Source organism: Macrotis lagotis, chromosome 4 (genome assembly GCF_037893015.1).
Source record: "Macrotis lagotis isolate mMagLag1 chromosome 4, bilby.v1.9.chrom.fasta, whole genome shotgun sequence".
Classification (NCBI taxonomy): Eukaryota; Metazoa; Chordata; class Mammalia; order Peramelemorphia; family Peramelidae; genus Macrotis; species Macrotis lagotis.
The window spans coordinates 99,269,878-99,287,496 of record NC_133661.1 but is presented as its reverse complement, the minus strand read 5'-3'; the positions used below and the strand labels follow the sequence as shown (position 1 = coordinate 99,287,496).

Genomic DNA, 17,619 nt, shown 5'->3' with positions numbered 1-17,619 from the left:
GAGAGAGAGAGAGAGAGAGAGAGAGAGAGAGAGAGAAAGAGAGAGAATCACCCCAAAATTAGTCATTCAAATTAGCTCAGAGAGTGGATGGTCTTTAGAGAAAATTTTTGATTGATATATCTCTTTCAGAGGGACTGAAATGTGTTTATTAACTGGACAAAACTTTAAGGATTCTCTTTATCACTGAAAGATGACTGGCCCATACTTTTCAGAATATTTTTTTCACCAAACAATTCAAAATATTATTGCCTAATTAATAAACTTAATTCTATATTAAGTAGTCCCTCTCATCATTACATATCCATTATTTCCAGATTCCAAACATCTACCTAACATATTCCTTTCCACAATTCTACTGAAGATTTGTTAAGCCTTGATTTTCTCAAGAAACAGCAAAAGAGTTATAGAATTGAAAATTCAAGTTTAAGTAAAGCAATCTGACAGTTACAGAATATCTTGACTCTATGCTATTAATACTGCGCAGTGAGTGCAGGAACTAGCCTCATACCTTGTACACAGTAGGCACTTAATGAATAGTTGTTGGATTAGATTGAGGAAGACAGCCAGGAATCTAGCCAGAGATAATGAATGGTTCAGGAACCCTTAATTCTTTTGTGCTCCTTTGTTACAGGATATCGCAAGGTCAAGGGATCCTTGAAGGCATCAGAATAATAACCATGTCACCAAGCCAACTAGATCAATAAGTGTCTGAGATCAGAAGTGAATAGGCGCCTGCTCAGAGGAAAACAAAACATAAATGTCAGTCAAACTATGTGAGCAAGCATCCTACAAGGAGAGCTACAGTCTGGAAGCATGGTTTATTTCCAGCATGAACTGACACCAACCAGATACTTAGAGACTTCCAGTAGGGAAATAATGAGGCAGATAAATTTTCAGAAAACCATTACAAACTGGTTAGCACGACAAATATGAAGCACCAGTCTCCTGCTTCCACTTTAAAAGGGTCTCTGTTTGGGTCAGTTGCATACATATTGTCTCCCTGGGTATTAGACTGGCACAATTGAAGCCTGTCAAAGGGGTGATTCATATGGTCCCCAGGAGGGAGGGGGCTGAGCTGGTCTACTTCTACAAACTGTCTCGCCAGTGGCAGAAAGCCTTTCTTTCATAGTATGGCTCTTGTGTTAGCTTGCAAAGACATCACCTGCCTTTGTATTCTGCCTTGGTCAGATCCCATCAAAAGTACTATGTGCCACATTTTAAGAAGGATACCAATGATCTGGAACACACCCAAGAGAGGCTGACCAGGGTGGTGAGGAGATAGGAAATAATGCCATATGATTATCCATTTAAAGAATAGGGGATGTTTAGTCTGCAGAAAAGATGATTTAAGGAAATGCACAGTCAATGTCTCCCAGTATTTGAGAGACTTTTATATAATAGACTTGTTCTGTTTGGCTCTGGAGGGCTGGAACAATGGGTGGGTGTTTCAAAAAGGTAGATGTAAAAATAAAAGTTTCTCAACTTTTAAGTTGTCTAAAATGAGAATGGACTGATTCAGGAAATAGTGAGTCCCTATCAACACTCCCTCTTCCACAAATCACTTGTCAGGGATGATTTAATGTTTGCCCATCATTTTGGAAGAAGACCACGACATCAGGGAGGTGATGCCATGACAAACACATGAATTAGATTTGAGTGTGGGGGATGCTATGCTAAGTCACCAGCCTCACTTTCTCCTCCAGAGCCATTTGAATCCAATGGCCTGATATGGATCGGGATGACCAGTGGTGTCCTCAGATTCAAGGCAATCAGGGTTAAGTGATTTGCCCAAGGTCACCCAGCTAGTAAGTGGCAAGTGTCTAAGGTAGTATTGAAACTCTGGTCCTCCTGAATCCAAGGACAGTGCTCTATCCCAAAGCAGATACATCAGTGCTGGCTTTGCAGTTAGCAAGACAGGTTTGTATGCTGCTTCTGATACTTCTTAGCTAAGAGATCCTAAGCAAGTCCTTTAACCTCAGGGAGTTTGGATTTCTTCTATGAAAATCAGGAAAATAATACTTGTAGCATCTACCTCTGAGAATTTTTTGTGAAAATCAAGTACTACCAAGAAAAAGTCATTATGGGAGAATCATCTTGATAGAACACTAGCTTTAATGGAAGAGGTTCTGATTCAAATGGCTCTTGATAATTTTTATTATTTATTTTTTAATTTTTGCAAGACAATGGGGGTTAAGTGGCTTGCCCAAGGCCACACAGCTAGGTAATTATTGAGTGTCTGAGGCTGGATTTGAACTCAGGTCCTCCTGACTCCAGGGCTGGTGCTCTATTCACTACACCACCTAGCCACCCCAAATGGCTTTTGATAATTACTGTCTATGTAATCATGGGGAAAAATCACCTAACTCTCCCCAAGTCTCAGTTTCCTTATCTATAAAATGAAGGGATTAGACTTGTTAAATTACTTTCTGTCGAGAAATCTATGATGTTTTTTAAGTGTCTGAGATCAGATTTGAACCGAGGTACTCCTGACTCCAGGGCTGGTGCATTATCCACTGCGCCACCTAGCCGCCCCTAAATCTATGATCTTCGAACACTATAAGAGTTTCCTTAAGATACAGGTTGTAATAGATGATTTACAAGGTCTCTTCCATCTTTGAGATGCTACACTACTGATTAAAATAGAAATAATTTGAAAACAAGGAGGCAACAAAACCATTAGACTTGTTAACCTTTGTTCAAAATATCAGAAAAAATCGCTATCATTCAGTTGGTTTTTTTTTTTTAATATGAATGGCCCTTAGGGGCAGCTAGATGTGCAGTGAATAGAGCACCAGCCCTGGTGTCAGGAGGACCTGAGTTCAAATTCGACCTCAGACATTTGATACTCACTAGCTGTGTGACCTTGGGCAAGTCACTTAACCCAATTGTCTGGCAAAAACAAAGAAACAAACAAAAATAAAGGGCCCTCAATCCTCATTTGAGGATTAATGAAGTCTTGGTGCCTAATCTTTGATTTTAGTTCATTGCTTTGGGGAACCAAAATGCTTTAAGTAGATAGACAGCTTTTCATATGTTTAGGAAGATAAACTGAGGTATAATACAAAAAGTTTCAAAATCTGCTGTCTTTGAGAGAATCAGACTAGCCATGTATACAATCTCTAGACTACCATGGACTCTATTATAGCAAAATAGAGGTAGGTTTGTATCAACCCCTACAGCTGCAACCTAACTCATTCATCTTAAGGAAACAAAGTCTCTTCAATTACCAATTCATAGAAATTGGTGAGAGGTTGCTGGGAAAGAACATTGAATATGACTGCCAAGAGAGCAATTCTGACATATGCCAATCAAACTCTGCTTTCCTTCAACTCCATGGCAGGGTCTCTTAGAGGTCCTGATGAAGAAACCAGTTTTAATTTTATAACAGGAGTGAAGCCGACATATTAAGCAGAAGCTATCTAGTTCATTAAATTCATAATTTGCATTTAGTCTTTGGAAAAGCTTTCAAGACAAACCCCATATATTAGCTAAAGAATGTGATAAGAATTGCAACTGATTCAGAGATTCAGACACTTTCTCCTTCCCCTCCCTTCCCCTCCCCTTGTCTTGCCCTTGCATGGCTGTTAGCTTTCATGATCCCATTACTGAATCCATCTATTAAAATAAAAAAAAACCTGTTTCCAGCAAACAAGAATCAATTCCAGTCCAGCATACTCATTTTTCAGTCCCCTGGGAGCTCTAAGAGAAAAAATATACCTGTACTTAAGTCATTGAAATGGTACAAATTGTTATAGAACCAGCAGGCAGCCTCATTTCTGAAGTATAGGTGGGGTCCATCATAAGATATAAAAAACTGGAGCTGGGAGCAACTTCAGACATCTAGTCCAATCTCCTCTTTTAATAGCCCAGAAAACTGAGAAGTCTAGAGCTGGGAAATGCAGGAGTCAGAACTAAAGTCATAGTTTCTTAAACTCACCCGCCAGTCTTTTCACTATACTGTCTAAAAGAAAGCCTGGGGGGGGGGGGGGGGAGGAAGCAATCATTTGTTTAAAAAAGTAATCGAAAATTTTGCAAATTTGATTTCCTCTCAGTTTTTCAGGAACACATTCATGACATACCTGTGCTGATCCTCTAGCCACTGGCCCTCCCTGTCCTCTCTCTGCTTTCTCTCAAGGCATAATTTTATCAGGAGCCTTTTAAAGAATAATTTAGGGGCATCTAGATGGCACAATGGATAGTGCACTGACCCTTGAGTCAGGAAGACCTGAGTTCCAAACCGACCTTAGACACAACGCTCCTAGCCGTGTGACTCTGGGTAAGTCACTTAACCCCAATTTCCTTGCTTTAAAAAAAAAAGAATGCTTTAGCAGTCATTAAGAATAATGGTACCAGACACCCCTGAAACCTTTAAAACCACTCAAGTTTTCCCTCTGAATGAATGATACAGGACAAATGTCATCAAGTCACAAACCTGCCTGAGAAGCTATTACTCTTTCATTTACATTCTTAATGAGCTCCGCTAAGGGGGGTGGGGGAGCCCTATCACCCGGGGAAGAGAACACGCCAAGTGGGAGAGCCCCACACCCCTGAGCTGGGCTCCACGCCGCGCCGCGCCGCTACACTGAAGTCACTTAACGAAGTCGCCTCGAGTACATGGCCATCGCGACTTCTCCGTAGGAAACCCGCCCGGCCTCTCTCATCAAAAATGTCCGCCCGGGGTCTGATGGATCATTTCCCCACGAGATGGTCGAAGCCTGCTGTGTCGTTTCAGCTTCACCAACCATGCACAGAGATCAATATTTATAATTACCTTTCTCCTTCACCATGGCAACCAAATCCTTTTAGGAGCTGCTGCGAGGAAGCGCGGAGGGGGAGCGAGAATGCGGGCTAGCTCACCAAGGTGAACTGCGCCCTGGCAGCCGCAGGGCAGAGGCTGGAGAGCCACCGGGTGAGGTGGGGAGGGAAGCCCTCCCCCTCCCCCTCCCCTCCTCCTCCTCCTCCTCCTCCTCCTCCTCCCCCTTCTGCCCCAGGGCGGCCGCCCGCAGCGAGCTGGGCAGGGGTCTCCCGCCCGACGGGGGTGTGTATGTGTGTTTGGGGAGGGGGGATGCTCCTCACGCTCGCCGCGCTGCCAGGGGTGGGAGCTTCTGTCTCTGCCAGATTCCCCCTCCCCTCCTCCTCCTCAGGGTGGCAGCGCCGGCCCGCCCGCCCCTGGACTCTGCCCCCTGCCACGGCCGCCGAGGTTCCACCGTCCCTGAGCCGGTGGCGACTCACCACCTTACATTGCCCCCGCGCTGCTGGCAAGGGTGCCTCCTAGTGACGGAGAGATAAATGACCAGCCTGGGGAAACTGAGCCCCAGAATTCCGGGAGGGAGGGGGAGCTGGGCACCTTAGCACCTTAGCTTGCTTGTTTTCAAATGACTGAGCCGAGAAACCAGCTCAATCACCTACAATTGATCCTGCAGCAACTAGGGAAGGCTGAGACTGGGGCTAGTTCTTCGGTATTCGTGGCCCTGGACTTCTACATCTGGACTGGGGAATGGGGAGACTGCAAGGGAGAGGGGAGTCACCCCTTCCCCTTCCTAGCCCTTCCTCTCCATTTTGCTAGCATCTGCCAGGCCAAATACAAGTTCACCCCTTCCCCTAGACATTTTTTTCAGGGTGAATGAGGTTAGAAAAGTCCAACTTTTTGGAATCCTCCTCTTCTGGGGCCAGAGTTTAGAGAATGTATCTCTTATTGCTCTATCTTGAGTAAAGGGGGCAGCTAAGCAGTGCAATGGATAGAGCAGCAGCTCTGGAGTCAGGAAGACCTGAGTTCAAAATCTAGCCTCAGACACTTGATATTCGCTGTGTGACCTTGGGTAAGTCATTTAACCCTGACTGCCTTATAGCCAGGGTCATCTCCAGTCATCCTGATTCATGTCTGGCCAGGGTGACTTAGCACAGGCCCCCCACACTCAAATTCGATTCCTTGCATGTCATAGCACCACCTCCCTGATGTCATGGTCTTCTTCAAGAACTGAAGACAAACATCATCATCACCTTGAGTAAGGCATTGGAACCCCATAATTGAGTCCAGGCAAATTTCCTGGTTCTTCCAGGGACTACGCCTAAATGACAGGCATTATATACTCATTTTTAGGCTTTCATTTACTCGAATCTGGTGTTTCTAGAGACATTTTTTAATGCTTGGAAGGCACTTGTGGCACAGCAATAAATAAGTAAGCTACTGGGCTGGGGCAGTGAAGTTCTTAGACAGACTCAAAAGAAGTTTTGAATTCAAATTCTGCCCGACTGCCCTGTGACCTTGGGCAACTCATTTATATTTCCCTAATAAAATAAGAGAATTGGACTAGAAGATGACCTCTGTGATCCTTTCTGGTTGTAGGTCTGGTCACACTTAATCTCTCAGTGCCCTAGCAGGTTCCAAAGATCACAAATCAGAAACTGCTTTGGTAATAGATGTATCTTAGTCAGGAGTTCCCTAGTAAATGAAATCATAGGTTGAGGACCACCCCATTCCAATATATGTAATGGGTGTGTATTTTATGTTTGTATATATACCTATATGCATATTTACAAAATGTTTTCCATTATATGAAATGCTTTCACATTCATTGTTATTTAATTTAAGCAATCCTTGTAACAATCATGTGAAACAGAATATTTTCCAAATACAGAAAATGCTGTCCAGAAATGATGTCCCAAAGCTAATAAATGGGGAGGGTGGGACTCAAATCCAGGAATTTCTGACTCTGAGTCCCATGTTTTTATTGGGGGGAAATGGGGGGGCTACATTGTACTTAAGAACATCTCATTCAGGTCATGACCATCAAGCGATCAATCAAAAAAAAAGCTTTTTATTAAACACTTACTAGGTACCAGGCATATTGAGGATACAAAGAAAAAGGAGATGGTCCCTTCCCCCAAGGAACTTTTATGCTATTGATTTTAAAAGCAGGAATTGCTCATATTCCCATTGAGCAGAAGATTTAATAATGGGTCCCAACTCAAATTCCAGGACCCAGCTTTCAAATTCACCTGCTTTCCACATCAAGTTTCATCTCTCCCCAACCATATGGGAAGAAGCAATGAGAGACAAGCGCTGTTCAGAGAAAGAGAATTAGCAGATGGTCAATCCATCTTTCAGAACCAGAATGCACAGTCACTATTAGATTTTATTTACTGCAAATATTGTAACGTGTTGGGTCTACGAGAGCCAGAGTGGCAGAAAAGAATGAAGTAAATCACCCTTCCTCATCTTCTGCCCCCATATATGTTTGTAGTTCAAATAACCTGCTTTTGGTGGGCTAGGAAGAGAGGGAAAAAGCTCCATCATTTTTGGATGGGTTGCTATTGTTGGTTTTCTGAGCAGTGCTGTAGCAGTGGTGACATTCTTTTATCTATGACTCAATGTGTTACTATGAATAGCTTTGGTGGCGGAGCCTGTAAGCAAGGACTAAGTCCCCTCCAACTCCTGGGTATCTATCATTATGACATGGCCATCACTCACCCACACTCCACCTAGGACAGCCCAGGCTCTGTTAAGATTTTCCTCCACATTAAATCAGCAGCCTGCCCCCTGGTGCAAGCATGGAAAGACCCTTAAGGGGCTTACACAGTCACTGTTCATAAATATGAGGCTAGCAGAACCAAGCTAGCTCAAAGAGACAAGCACACAGCAAACCATATGGCTATTATTTAAAAGCACTCCTGGGATTAACCCTTTAGACCCCTACCAAGTTTAATGGCCAATTATTATGAATACAAATTGTTTTTCAGATGCCTTCCCCTTCCAGCCACTCCCTTTAGGAGCTGCTGATAACCAAAGCTGAGTGCAGACGTCTGGACTTAGGTGGCCTGAGTTCACCTAGTTGTGTAAGGAGATTAGCAACACACTTAAACACCTCTCTCCATGGCTCCTTGAAGGCTTTCCCTCACATTACACAACCCAAAGCCTAAAATAGATCTAATGCAGAGTATCACTGGAAAAAAGTACAACCTCTAAAAGAAGTGGACCACACTGCAAACCTAGTCTTTTTCCATCAGGTTTTCCATCTTCAGTTTTAAATCCATCATTATCATCACTGCTTAGGATTGGAATCCACCACTAAGGTACTGAAGGATACAAAAACCATGATTTTAGGATGTCTTTTCATGGATATCTCAGGAAAGTCTGATAATGAAGAAATAGCTGGTGCTTATTCGTTCATAGAGCAGCCCTTTTTAGGGGAAAACTGATGGTTTAAAGACTACCTTCCCCAACCCCCACCTCCCAACTCCAGCAGGTCTAATGTATTTTTCATCAAAAAAATTTTCCTTTAGCACAGTCAAAGTGAATGAGTCACCAGGGTTCAGCTACTAAATAAAAGTCATAGGAAAATAGTCCCCAAAACAATCAGACACCACTACTCTACTACTCTTGGAAGAGATTCCCTGCACTTGTAAGATAAACTGAAGAGTATATTACTGTGGAAGAGGAAAGCCCAACTGTGTTTACATCTCCTTACCTTACGGCAGAATCCTGAAAAGCTTTGGGATCAGGAATCAGTGGAATATTTTGTAGCCTGCAATTCTATGCTGCAAAGGCGAGAGCAAAATAAACCAGGAGAAATAATTTTAAATGGTCTATGAGTGCTGAAACATTTTCCTCTTATTTCTAGAGGTGGCTTCCAAAGGACTTATCTCATTCAAATTCCACGGGGATGAGATAGTACTTCATAATAAAGACACCAATGCATGATTGTATCCCCCTACTCCACCCCCATTCCAGTTCCAAACTGAATCACTACCTCTTTTTTATTCACTCAGAAAATGAAGCAAAGAATTGTCCACATATGATTGGAAGCTGGGCACCATTTTTTTTTTAACTCAAAAGCTATCCATGCATGAACAGCCACTTTTGGCAAAAATTCAAGTGCAGATCATTTCAACAGGGTTCAAGTTAATTAAAAGGCAATTGTTATATCCCACATTTAAAAAACCTGCTCTGTGCATTTCCCAAAATAGCTTTTTTAAGAGACACCAAAAATGACCATAACCTGTGATTCTAAATAGACATAACAGCAAACACTCATTGAGTCACTGACATCTTCCCACCTCATTTCATGACATTTTTACCTTTTCCCAGACATAGAAAACACTGTTATCACTGACACTTGAAGTAATTCATTCTATAGGAAAACCAAATAATTATAGAATTTTAGAGCTGGAAGAAACTTAGAAATAATCTAGTCTAATCCTTCATTTCACAAAATAAGAAACCATAGCTTAGAGAACTAAAGTGACTCAATTAAGTAGAAAGTAAAAACCAGAGGACAAGTTGTTTTGTTTTTTGCCTTGGTATATCCATTTGAAATAAATGTTTCTTAATTTAAATAAACTGTTTAAAGTCAACTTGAAGAGAAGTGACAAAGCTAGCATTAGAATTCTTATTCCCTTCTTCCCAAGCACAGAATTCTTTTCTCTATTCCACAGGTGGGGAACTTTTTTTCTGCCAAAGGTCATATGAACATTTATAACATCATATGTCAGCTATATTTGGGCAAACATTTAATTCAGGGTTGTCCAACCTTACTTTTAAAAGTTTTTATTGAAACAATAGACAATATAGTTTGATTTGCCATTTTAGTAAGAGCTCTGTGCTACCTCAGCTTCATTTACTAAAGCATTTAGTAAACTCACAGGTGGGCCACATAAAATCTGCACTGCAGGCTGCAGGCCTTTTGGACAGTCCTGATTTAATTAATTCACCCCCAAAAATCTCCTAGATTTATTGAATTTTGAGTGCCACCAGCAGGGGCCATGGTAACCTGACTGCAACTCTTATATAGTGTGGACTGGAGTTTCCCCACCCCAGTTCTATTTAAACAAAGGATGAGTTATAAATTTATCTTCTATCTCCTATTTAGCTCTAAGAAAGAGGTCAAAAACCTAAAATAATTCAACAAGTTTAGGCACCTCTGCCTGACTTCTGAGGATCGCTATAATTAGATTCCACTATACAAGTTATCCCTTCAACATCATGAGGGTGAGGAGTACAGCACCCTGGCAATTTGGAAAATCTATCTAAATTCTTTTGGTCCTCCCTTCATACCAAAGAAGAAGTTAGAATTTTTTCTTTTTCTTTTATGGAGTGTTTACAGTACCTTATAAAATTTGAGTTAAGTAGCTGGTCATAGGTTATATGTAGCTCAATGTTAAGTACAAATTCTGTGTGAAAAAGAACTTTTTCTGTGTCATCTACTGGCTTTTATGTGCCATCTGTAGTTTCCATAAAATTCCCAAAGAGCACATTTAATTTTTTATGCAGACCTTTGATACATGGAAACCACAATGGGAAAGTAGCAATGCCAACCCATATTATCAACTACCTGTTTTACCTATTTTATTCTCATCTTATCTTTTCCAATGTATACCATAATCATTTCTACTCTCTGTGATTTAATTAGAAAATTATGTAATTATTAAACATGTAATTAGAAACATCTGTGCACCTACTTGCTTCCTTTTAACTGCCCTAATCCTATGAATCTTCTAATTCAAGTACCACCTCCTCCATGAAGACTTCTCTGATTGCTTTAACCCAAAGATGAATCTTCACTTTAAATTATTACCCACAAAGATGAATTTTCACTTTAAATTATTACCTGCAAAGATGAATCTTAACTTTAAATTACTACCACTTAAGTTTAAATTATTATCTTTTAGGACTTAATTGTTCCCTGTTTTTTATGTTTTCATTTTGCCTTGACAAAAAAATAGATGCTTCAAAGGCAGGGAACAGGTCATATGCTTCTTCTGTATCCTTTATAGCACATAAACACAGAATTAGGCTTGAAAGATTCACTCAATAAATGCTGAATAATTGAGCAAACCTATTTAAATTGTTGAGATTTTAATAAACTATGTGACTTTGTGTAAGTTGCTTTTTTAAACTTTATGATTCTCAGTTTCCTACTGTGTAAAATACTAATTCCCTACTTGCTTTTTATGGAGGTGAGAATCAAATGAAATAGCAAATGATATTGTTGTTACTGTTGTTCTTCCATCATTTCAGCTGTATATGACTCTTTGTGACTCCATTTGGGGTTTTCTTGGCAAAGACAGCTGGAGAGGTTTGCCATTTCTTCCTCCAGCTCATTTTATAGATGAGGAAACTGAGGCAAACAAGGTTAAGTAACTTGTTCAGGGTCACACAGTTATTGTGTTTAAGGCTTCTTGTTTAATTCCAGATCTTGTGTTTTATCCGCTGTGTCACCTCCCTGTCCCACTTTTATATTGCAAAACACTATGTAAATGAGTGATTATCTTCATCATCAACATCATTACTATTGTTTCCTCATCATGGAAGTGTCTTATATCAATATAAGCATGAGTCTGGTCCGTATTTTGATTGATGATGATGACCATGATGACAAAGGTGATACAGCACCTATCTGCAATGGCTGGGTCATGGAGGGGAAAAGAAGGAAGAATAAAGATGATTCCAAAGCTCCCTACAATCTAAGATTTATTCAGGAAGCTTTAGATAAGACATTAATCTCTTTTGTTCCCATTTTTCCTCATCTGAAGCATGAAGAAACTGGATTAAGAAATTTTTAACATACCTTTTCAGTTGTAAAAGTCTTTGATTTGAAAGGGGGGGGAAGGACATAAAGTTATAGCTACTGTCTTTGTTGTAGAAAGAAAAAACAAATAGAAAGCAATCAACTGGAGAAATATATAGTCAAATTTTGATAAGCAAATGTAATGAACTATAATTATGCTGAAAGGAATGACAAAAGAGATGATTCCAGAGAAACCTGAGAAAACTTGTATAAATTGGTGGAGTCAAGTGGTCAGAACCAGGAAAATAATGTATATGGTAGCATCATTGTAAAGAAAAAATATTTTAGAAAAATTCAGAGTTCTGATCAATTTAGCATCCCATCACAATTATAGAGGATTGATGATGAAGCATACTATCCTACTTCTGGCAGAGGGAGGATGAATCCAAGGTGCAGAATGTGAAATGCATGTTTGGACATGGCAAAGATGCGAATTTGCTTTTCTTTTCACTATATCTGCTAAAAGGACTGTTTTTCCATCTTTTATTCGGAAAGAGTGGAACTACTTGATAGTATTGTCATAATGAAAAAGAAAAATAGTTTCTGAAGCATTTTGAAAAATGCAAAGAAGGGAACAGAAAGAAATTCAGAGGGAAACACAGATAAGTAAAACATCCCTGGAAGTAACATGTTGAGTATATTTTATGCTCTTTTAAAAAAAACACAAGTTGCACAAAGTAAAGATTTGTGGTTTCACATATAATTTTCTGTTTCACTCTACATAAATGTTAACTTTCCTTGGTGCTCATTAAATTCTGAACAAATTTCTAAAAATTCTTTGATCCTAAAATTCCTTTGAATTTCCAAATATTTGATCTTCTTGAATTTTCTTATTACCTATTATTCAAATGACTAATTTTAAGACTTTTTTATCTCTGAATTCCTGTCAGTTTACTCCTTTATGTCTAACCCGGAATTATTCTATATTCATATACCAAATGCCCCAAAACTCTTTAGCAGAAAGTGGGCTAGATATTTTTACCAAGAAATGGCTTTCAATTAAAAAAATAACAAAATTTATAAGTACCACTAAAAGCTTACTATCTATAAATACCCTCATTTGGAAGGTTAATACTACTTAAATACAAACTACAATGTAAGTATAAAATAAGCAATTTGCCACAGAGCAAAGGTGCTTATTAGTGGAATTTGAGGGATTCCAAGATAATAAAGGAAATTTCACAGTCTGTGGTCTAATTTTAGGCATGTCAAACACTACTGAGAAATACTATAATAGCTTGAGTCTTCCAAAAATAAAAAATTTAAAATATATGTATGTGTGGATATGTGTGTGTGGATATACATATGATAATGGTCAGCTTTGTAGTCTTTCCAAGTGATACAAAAATAGAAATCTTAAGAGTGGTATTAAAAGGAAAACAGCTTTGCCATCAGTGACATAAACATATGTTGAGTATGTGGTAGTATGATTTAGTAGAGTATCTCCTCTCAGATCAACCAGGTTTGACTTAACTTCAATACACAGAGACTAAAAGAAGGTCCCATCTTTTAGGAACTGGACCACACCGCAACAGCCTAGAATTTCTGCAACAACTCGGACCTTGTAGAGTAAGGTCAGCTCAGCATGTCCTAGAGACAATTATTTTTTTGTGAATCACCCTTATCTTGTAGCTAAGGTCACTCCAAAAAATCTGCTTTGATTTACTCAATGTTCTCAGGTTTAGCATACAGATTACTGATGTCTAATTTCAACATGATTTTGCATGCTACATGTTCTTTCTATGATAAAACTTGTTTTAATCCACATTCTGGTTTATCTTTCATTTCTGTCTCAGTCTTCATGTGTCAGATTTTACAAGCTGAAAAGCATTACAACCCATTTACCTCTTCCTGAAAAATTGTTTAAATGGGCCCTAAATATCATATTTTTTCAAATGCTAAAAAAATGAAGCCTAAAAGTTCTAATAAGCCAGCCACCCTAGCTAACCATTGCGAAAAATGGAATGTCTGCTGTTTCCATGGAGACACTATTTCTTAATAGAATATTTCTCATTGTCAAAGAAAACTTTTCCCAACATTCACTTGGCCTAATTTTTCTCTTTCATTTGACCTCCACCCCTCTTAGTTATGTCTTGGCAAACTACATAGCAAAGAACTAACTCTTTGCTAACTATACACTTCCATTCTCTTCAAGTATTACAATTATGATTTGAGAGGACAGGCCCAATAAAACACAGATACACACACTGTCCTCATGGTATGCACCTCCTGCAGAAGCAAAAGCAGGTCACCCAGAATAGTAAGTAGTGTTCCCCCACTGTTAGAGGGCAGTGGTGCCATCTAAAAATGTTTAGATGTATTTATTTGGTCTACAGCAGCTAGAAATAAGGGAAACCCCAAGTAATACTTCAGCTGCTCTAAGAGGTATTTGTGCAGACACATAACAGTCTCCCCTGTGACATGAAGAGGATCTTTACATCTGTCACCAGCTGGCACTTTGCAGAAGGCACTTTCATCAAAAAGAATAACCAATCCTAGTATTGTTTAGATTGAGAAAGAGCTTTAGAGAAAATTTAATAGAACTTCTTTATTTTATAGATGGGTTAAGTGAGAATTAGAGGGGGAAGAAGTATCTTATCCAAGATTGCACAGTTATTTCAAAGTCAGGTCTTTCAATGCCTAATCTTCAGGTATGAAGACTGCTCCTTCCATATTTTACCCATCCACTTAACAACAATCAGGGTAAACTTTCCAACAATGATGCTTTCAGTTACACAATCCAGTCTCTTCAGCCAGCAAAGTGCTTCTGAGAAAAAGGGCTAAATGAGAAACTGACAGGTCTGGGTTCTCTTACTCTTAACTCTGTGTTTTAGATGTGTAATCATTTAACTTTAGTATCCTCATCTCTAAAAGAGATAATAATGTACATAAAGTGCTCTAAAATTTAAAGTGCTATGTGAATATCAGTGATGATTAGGTATGTGTTAACTGTATATTGAGTTAACCGTAGGTTTCTCATGACTATAATTGCATGATTCCAATTTGCAAAGCTCCTAATAGCATAGTCCTGGGTTTACTTTGCAGTTGCCTTTGTTTCCTAACTGAATGGGATGGAAATGGGATCATACTAACACCAGAGTGGGTAGGAGGATTTTCCTGCCCTGCCTTATATAGTCCCCCCTCAGCACTTGGCCAGTATCTTGAGCACTGTAGGAATTTAGTAATTGTTTACTGAATTAACTGGACTGAAAACAGGTTAGAAAGATAAATCTATAGCCCTTAGTCAAGGTCAAAGGATAAAAGCCTACACAGAGAATTCTAAGATGCAAATCCACAATTTAGACACGATATAACCACATTATAGACTATAATATAATTCAGCCCCAATTCACCTTCAACAACAGAGCTACCTGAATGCCATATTTGATTAGAGATTGAGAAAAATGCCACCACTGGATTTTAAAGGGCAAAGTTTCATTTCTTTTATTAAGGTTATGAGTGCTGTAAAATTTGTGGTTGGAAGAGACCTTAGTGATTATATAATTAATGCTTTTATTTTACAGATGAGAGAACAGACAGCTAATAAAGTATGGTGACTTGTTTAAGGTCATAAGATTATAACTCACATCTTCTTCTGATTCCCTAAGACAATTTGAAGACAATTGCTCACAACTTAGAGATGTGATTATAGTTTACAAAATATTTTTATATACATTCTCTTCCTTGAATCACTTAACACCCTTTTAAGTAGAAAAGATAGTATTGTTCTCATTTTATATATAAGAAAACTGAGGTTCATAGAACAGGTAATAACTGTTGGAACTAGAATTAGAATCTGGTCTTCTGAAATCAATCCTGAAGCTCTTGCTATTATATCATTCTCGCTCACTAAGTCATGATAACTATAAAATAAGGTGCCCATTATAAGACTGTAAATGTTTTCTCTTTTTTTGGGTAGCCACATTTTCTTTAAAAAGCTGGCCAATACCTTTGCAAAAATTTGTTTTTCTTATGTAGAAAGTACCCATAGATTTTTCTCATGATAAAATCCTCTTTTAGAAATAGCACTAATGGCCACAGTAAATTACACTGAATCATTCCTCCCCCGCTCTCTTTTGGAGACAGTCAGATCATCTGCAATGGAATGAAATCATTATAAATCAAGTGCAAACCGTAGAATTGCAGAATATTAAAATTAGAAGGAGGAATTCCTTTTTATAACAACCTCAATTATCATGCCTCTTATGATAGGTGGTACAATAGACAGAGCACTAGGTATACAGTCAAAAAGATATAAATTCAAATTCTGTCTCAGGATTTTATTAGTTGCCTTACCCTGGGCAAATCATTTAACCTCTGTCTGCCTCAGTTTCCTTAAATGTAAAATGGGGAAAAGAATAATACCTATCTCCCAGATTTGATGTGAGGATGAAATGAAATATTTGTCAAACACCCGGCACAGTTTCTGAAATGTAGAAGGTGCTAAATAAATGCTTCTTAACTTCCTTCTTTATTCTTGAAGTTTTCCAGTGATGGAAACTTACTACTTTTTTAAGGCAGTTTATCAACTTTTTAAATAAATTTAGTTATTGACCTTTTTTTTTAGGGTTGTTTTTTTATAAGATCTCCTTCTACTCTGCATCATGAAGTCTTTTTTTTTCAGGTTTTTGCAAGGCAATGGGGTTAAGTGGCTTGCCCAAGGCCACACAGCTAGGTAATTATTAAGTGTCTGAGACTGGATTTGAACCCAGGTACTCCTGACTCCAGGGCCAGTGCTTTATCCACTATGCCACCTAGCTGCCCCCTTTATTGACCTTTTTAATTTTCAATTAAGTTCATTTCCCAGTAGATCCTGCCTATTTGCCTACCTAGAGAGCCAACTCTTATAAAGAAAAATGAGAAAAATATCAGGAAAAATAATCAATTCATATCTCAAATTCTACAACATAATATTAATGCTCCACATTTTTATTTCTCAACTTCTGAAAATGGAAGGAAGTATATTCTCATATTTCTTCTTCTGGTCAATGTAATTAAACCACATTCAGTTTTAATTTTGTTGTGGTTGTCATCCTTGGTCTTTCCATTTCCATTAGAGTGATGGTGAACATTGTTTCCCTTGTTTGTTTATTTAATTTTGTATTAGATTACATGACTTCCCACCCACTCTTCTATGTATCCTTCATATTCATGGTTTCTTATGCCATGATAATATTCTTTTACATAAGTACCTGATTTTATTTAGTCATCTCATGATTATCAAACATATATTTTGCAGTTCTTTGCTACTATCATGATGCTACTTAAATATTTTTGGAGTATTTTCTGCCCTTCTTTGACTCTTGAACCTCTTTACAATAGATGCCTGGCCATGGAATCTCTAGGACAAAAAGTACTGTTATTCTAATTCAATTTCTTAGCAAAATTCTAAATAACTAGTTCTGGAATGGTAGGGTCAATTCACAACTCCACTAACAAAGCATTAATGTGTCAGACAGTTGTTTGATACTTTTCCTTATATCTAGCAGAACTCTTCCTCTGCAATTTCCATAAATTTCACTTAGTCCTTCTTCCACATAATACTTCAAATACTTTGAGATAAGTATCAGGCTTCCCCTTTCCAAAGTCTTCTCTTTCCTCAGTTTCTTCAACTGAATCACATATATATATATATATATATATATATATATATAGAGAGAGAGAGAGAGAGAGAGAGAGAGAGAGAGAGAGAGTATGATATATAGTATGAACTAAATTCCTCTTGCCATTCTGGCTTCTTTTATCCAGATACATTCTCAATTTAATGTCATTTTTTAAAAGATGGCAACCAGAATTAAGTGGCTGTGAAGGGACCTGGGTTCAAGACCCAGTTCTGCCACTTTTTTCCTGTGTAACATTAGCCAAATCACTTAAGCTTCCCTAACCTTAGTTTTTTCATGTATAAAATTAGAGAACTTCATGAGTAAAATGATTTCTTAGGTCCCTAACAACTCTAAACCTATAAAAACTCTGCAACATGACCACTCTATGATATCGCAGTGTATAGTACATCCCTTATTTTACATATTATGAGTCTATAAATTTAGCCTTT

General features: G+C 38.5%; 1 protein-coding gene across 7 annotated transcripts in view; it reads right to left on the bottom strand.

Annotated features, from left to right (window-relative positions):
* ABLIM1 (actin binding LIM protein 1) overlaps positions 1 to 17,619 on the bottom strand; it is a 420,518-nt gene that overhangs the window by 227,591 nt on the left and 175,308 nt on the right. Inside the window, exon 1 of one of the 7 annotated variants that reach the window (XM_074233615.1) lies at positions 8,469 to 9,283. The exons of 4 other annotated variants lie outside the window; for them this stretch is intronic. Coding sequence is in view for 1 of the 3 variants with exons in the window: in XM_074233605.1 (XP_074089706.1) it covers positions 4,772 to 4,787 (16 nt within the window). In the remaining 2 variants the exon portion in view is untranslated. Of the gene's footprint in view, positions 1 to 4,771; positions 4,895 to 7,960; positions 8,443 to 8,468; positions 9,284 to 17,619 lie in introns of those variants that run through there. 2 more of the 7 variants (XM_074233617.1, XM_074233605.1) reach the window with 2 other exon arrangements.